The 4,242-nt window shown below is 59.1% G+C and overlaps 1 protein-coding gene across 1 annotated transcript in view; it reads left to right on the top strand.

Annotated features, from left to right (window-relative positions):
* GTF2F1 (general transcription factor IIF, polypeptide 1, 74kDa) overlaps window positions 1-2,235 on the top strand; it is a 14,886-nt gene extending 12,651 nt beyond the window's left edge. The window contains exons 7-13 of the mRNA XM_011943626.1: window positions 546-765; window positions 842-903; window positions 979-1,098; window positions 1,262-1,335; window positions 1,417-1,555; window positions 1,764-1,881; window positions 1,969-2,235. Of these exons, the coding sequence (XP_011799016.1) occupies window positions 546-765; window positions 842-903; window positions 979-1,098; window positions 1,262-1,335; window positions 1,417-1,555; window positions 1,764-1,881; window positions 1,969-2,173 (938 nt within the window). The 3' untranslated portion in view covers window positions 2,174-2,235. The remainder of the gene's footprint in view (window positions 1-545; window positions 766-841; window positions 904-978; window positions 1,099-1,261; window positions 1,336-1,416; window positions 1,556-1,763; window positions 1,882-1,968) is intronic.
* Window positions 2,236-4,242: the final 2,007 nt, after the last annotated feature.

The raw sequence follows: 4,242 nt of genomic DNA, 5'->3' as shown, positions 1-4,242 counted from the left end.
GGCTAATTTTTGTATTTTTAGCAGAGACAGGGTTTCACCCTGTTAGCCAGGCTGGTCTTAAACTCCCGAGCTCAGGTAATCTGCCTGTCTCGGCCTCCCAAAGTGCTGGGATTACAGGTGTGAGCCACAGCACCTGGCCTAATTTTTGTATTTTTTGTAGATACTGGGGTCTCACTCACTATGTTGCCTAGGATGGTCTGGAAACTCCTGGGCTCACGCCATCCTCCCGCCTCAGCCTGCCAAAGTGCTGGGATGACAGGCATGAGCCACCGCACCTGGCCTGGCTGTGGTCTTCACGGGGGTTCCTGTGAGAAACTGCAACTCTGGGTTGTCCAGTTTCAATAATTCCTGTGCGCTCTGGGCTGTAGGGGCTGTCCCTGGTTATCAGGTGCCTCGCCTGGGGTGGTCTGGGAGCGTTAGAGAACGTGGGTTGGAGTGTGGGGTCTGGCCCAGGAGTTTGTTTAGGAGAGCTGAGCTCCCGGGCTGGCCTTGGTGGGGCAGTCTCCCCAGTCAGTGAGGCCCCCCAGGATATCAAAACTGCGCAGAATGTGAAAAACACAACAAATACCCACCGCCTCCCCCTGCTTTTCCTTCCTTTCCTCCCTTCCCAGGCGGCAGGGCTCCCAAGGCCAAGAAGAAGGTGCCGCTGGCCAAGGGTGGCAGGAAGAAGAAGAAGAAGAAGGGCTCAGACGACGAGGCCTTCGAGGACAGCGATGATGGGGACTTCGAGGGCCAGGAGGTGGACTACATGTCGGACGGCTCCAGGTGAGGCCGACGGGAGGTGGCTTCCAGACCCCGTGCGGCCGTGCGGGCGCGCTCACCCTCCGCCCCTGTCTTACAGCAGCTCCCAGGACGAGCCTGAGAGCAAGGCCAAGCCGCCGCAGCAGGAGGAGGGGCCCAAGGGTAGGTGGCGGCTGGGCGGGCCCGGGGAGGTGGGGGCAGCGCGACCCTGCTCTTGCTCATACCCTGGCCCCCCAGGTGTGGATGAGCAGAGCGACAGTAGCGAGGAGAGTGAGGAGGAGAAGCCGCCCGAGGAGGACAAGGAGGAGGAGGAGGAGAAGAAGGCGCCCACCCCGCAGGAGAAGAAGCGCAGGAAAGGTGCGGCCGGTGTGGCCCGCGTGTTGGAGGCTCGCGTCAGGCCCTGGCGCTCTGCTGCCTCCTCCCCTCTCCCCTGCAGGCCTCCCTCATCTGCAGTGGAGGTACAGGTGGATGCCGGGTCCCGGGGTTGCTCTGGCCCTGACCCCTTTCCTGTGCCCCGCAGACAGCAGCGAGGAGTCGGACAGCTCAGAGGAGAGCGACATTGACAGCGAGGCCTCCTCGGCCCTCTTCATGGCGGTAAGGCCCAGCCCGGTGACAGGGGAGGCCTTGGTGTCTGTTTCCAGACTCACACCCCTCACCCCACCCTGACCTCCACAGAAGAAGAAGACGCCACCCAAGAGAGAGCGGAAGCCGTCGGGAGGGAGCTCAAGGGGCAACAGCCGCCCAGGCACGCCCAGCGCAGAGGGCGGCAGCACCTCCTCCACCCTGCGGGCGGCTGCCAGCAAACTGGAGCAAGGTGAGCGCCTGTGGCCTCCCCACTCCCCACAGCCACGGCCTCCCGGCCTCTGTTGGGGCTTAAGACAGAGAGGAGATGGAGATGGGGGTGGAGGCCTGTCTGCCCCCAATCCCCCCTGAACCCTAATCCTGGCACTGCCCAGCGCAGGGTCCTGCTCAGGGGTTCGGCCTCCTGCCCCCAAGACTCAGCCCTGACCCCACTCCCACAGGGAAGCGGGTGAGCGAGATGCCTGCAGCCAAGCGGTTGCGGCTGGACGCGGGGACCCAGAGCCTGTCTGGGAAGTCGACCCCCCAGCCGCCATCGGGCAAGTCAACACCCAGTAGCGGGTAAGTTGATGAGGACAGCAGGGGGCAGGGCAAGGGCTACCGGGGACAAGCTCACTGATGCCACCTTCCCCACCCTCCCATCCTCAGCGACGTGCAGGTGACTGAGGATGCCGTGCGCCGCTACCTGACACGGAAGCCCATGACCACTAAGGACCTGCTGAAAAAGTTCCAGACCAAGAAGACAGGGCTGAGCAGCGAGCAGACGGTGAACGTGCTGGCCCAGATCCTCAAGCGCCTCAACCCCGAGCGCAAGATGGTCAACGACAAAATGCACTTCTCCCTCAAGGAGTGAGGCGCCGTCCGGCACACGGCCCTGCCCCCGAACTCAGCCTCTCACTGCCCCTTCGCCCTCCTGCTCTCTGACTCCCAGGGCCCCATAGTTAGCAATTCTGGAAAGGTTCAGCCATCTCCTCCTCTGGCCCCTGCTTCTGGAATCTTCAGATGCCTGTTAGGCCTTCTTACTGTCCTCCTGGCTCAGCCTCCCTCACACTGGCCAAGGGCCCGTGCTGCCCACTTCCACAGTTCTCCCTTCCACTCCCCTAGGTCTCTCTACAGCCGTGACTTGCCCTGGAAGTCTTCAGTTTGGGCTGGGCGTGATGATACGCGCCTGCAGTCCCCGCTACCTGGGAGGCTTAGCCCAGTTCAAGGCTGCAGTGAACTTTGATGGTGCCGCTGCACTCCAGCCCGGGTGACAGAATGAGATCCTGGCGCACACACACGAAAAAGTAGCCAGACATAGTGGCAGGTACCTGTGGTCCCAGCTACTCTGTAGGCTGAAGCACGAGAATCACTTGAACCTGGGAGGTGGAGGTTGCTATGAGCCGAGACCATGCCACTGCACTCCAACCTGGATGACAGAGTGAGGCTGTCTCAGTAAATAAAAAAATAAATTGCTCAGATTTCTTTGTTTTAGATCTGCTATTCTGTTGGGGATGAATGTCTTGTTCCTTATGTTTTGGTGCCACCTTTCATGGTTTTTAGTTTTTAGTTTTTGAGACAGGGTCTTGCTCTGTTTCCCAGGCTGGACTGCAGGGTCCATTGTCTCAGCTCCTTGCACCCTCCACGTCCCGGGCTTAAGCCATCCTCCCCGCTTAGCCTTTCAAGTAGTGCACACCACCACGCCCAGCTAATATTTAATTTTTTGTAGAGGTGAGGTCTCACTGTATTGCCCTGGCCAGCCTTGAACTCATGGCTCAGCCAGGCATGTATGATTATGTCCGGCTAATGTGTTTTTGTTTTGTTTTGTTTGAGACGGAGTTTCACTCTTGTTGCCCAGGCTGGAGTACAGTGGTGCAATCTTGGCTTCCCGCAACCTCCGGTTCCCTGGCTCATGCAATTCTGCCTCAGCCTCCCGAGCCACCACGCCCGGCTAATTTTTGTATTTTTAGTAGAGATGGTGTTTCACCATGTTGGCCAGGCTGGTCTCGAACTCCTGATCGCAGGTGATCTGCCTGCCTTGGCCTCCCAAAGTATTGGTATTACAGGCGTGAGCCACCGCACCCAGCCACGCCCGGCTGATGTTTTTTTACACACCATGACTTTGTGGCCTGATAAACCTAGAAGCTGAAGTTCCCGGGCAGCCTTCTGTTTCTTGTGACTCCCCGTGGTGATAGATTTTCTTGTGATTTGGGATCGGAGGCCCACGGCCAGCTGGGGGCTCTGTGGGAATCCGGGGTGGCCTACTTTGCAGGCAGTCCTTCCAGATGGTTCCGCCTTGGCTTTCGCTAGCTACCCAGCTCATTTTGTATGTGGTTCTCGGCTTGCAGGCTTTGTCCCTAGGTGGCCACCAAAGCCAACTCCCCCGCCCCCCGATTGTGGGTCCCTGTGTTTCAGGTTCCCAGTGATGTTTTGGGGGGGGCTTCCTGCCCTTCTTACAAGCTTGGTCATGCATATATTTGATCTGGCATTGCCAGGCGTTCTGTAAGGTAGAGCTTTTCCAGTTCCTGGTCAGTAATGTAGCTGGAAATGGAATTTGGCTGCAGCCACTACTTTTGAACCCATCTTCCGGGCGATCCCTTCCGTCTTGCCGGTGGTTGGAAACTTGCAGGTGGATGTCTTCCCCACCCAGTACTGCAGCCCTTGGCTGCCGAGCAGGAATGCCTGAGATGTCCGGCTAATTCCTCGGAATGTCCCAGTTCAGGCCAACCTCCCCGCCCCTTCTCCCCCCAGGCCTTCTCGGGCAGCAGGGAGGCAGCTCTAGAGGGAGCTGCTGCCTCAGCAGTTTCGCCCCAGCCATCCCCACTACATGGACCTTCATCCAGGGAGGCTGGGTGGTGTGGCCCCGTGGTTAGGAGCAGGGGCTTTGCATTCAGGTAGGACCTGGGTTTGAATGCCAGGTCCATTGCTTAATTCTGGGTGACT

The sequence above is a fragment of the Colobus angolensis genome, unplaced genomic scaffold (genome assembly GCF_000951035.1).
Source record: "Colobus angolensis palliatus isolate OR3802 unplaced genomic scaffold, Cang.pa_1.0 Scaffold22, whole genome shotgun sequence".
NCBI lineage: Eukaryota > Metazoa > Chordata > Mammalia > Primates > Cercopithecidae > Colobus > Colobus angolensis.
The sequence above is the reverse complement of the archived record's forward strand: the minus strand, read 5'-3'. Positions and strand labels throughout refer to the sequence as shown.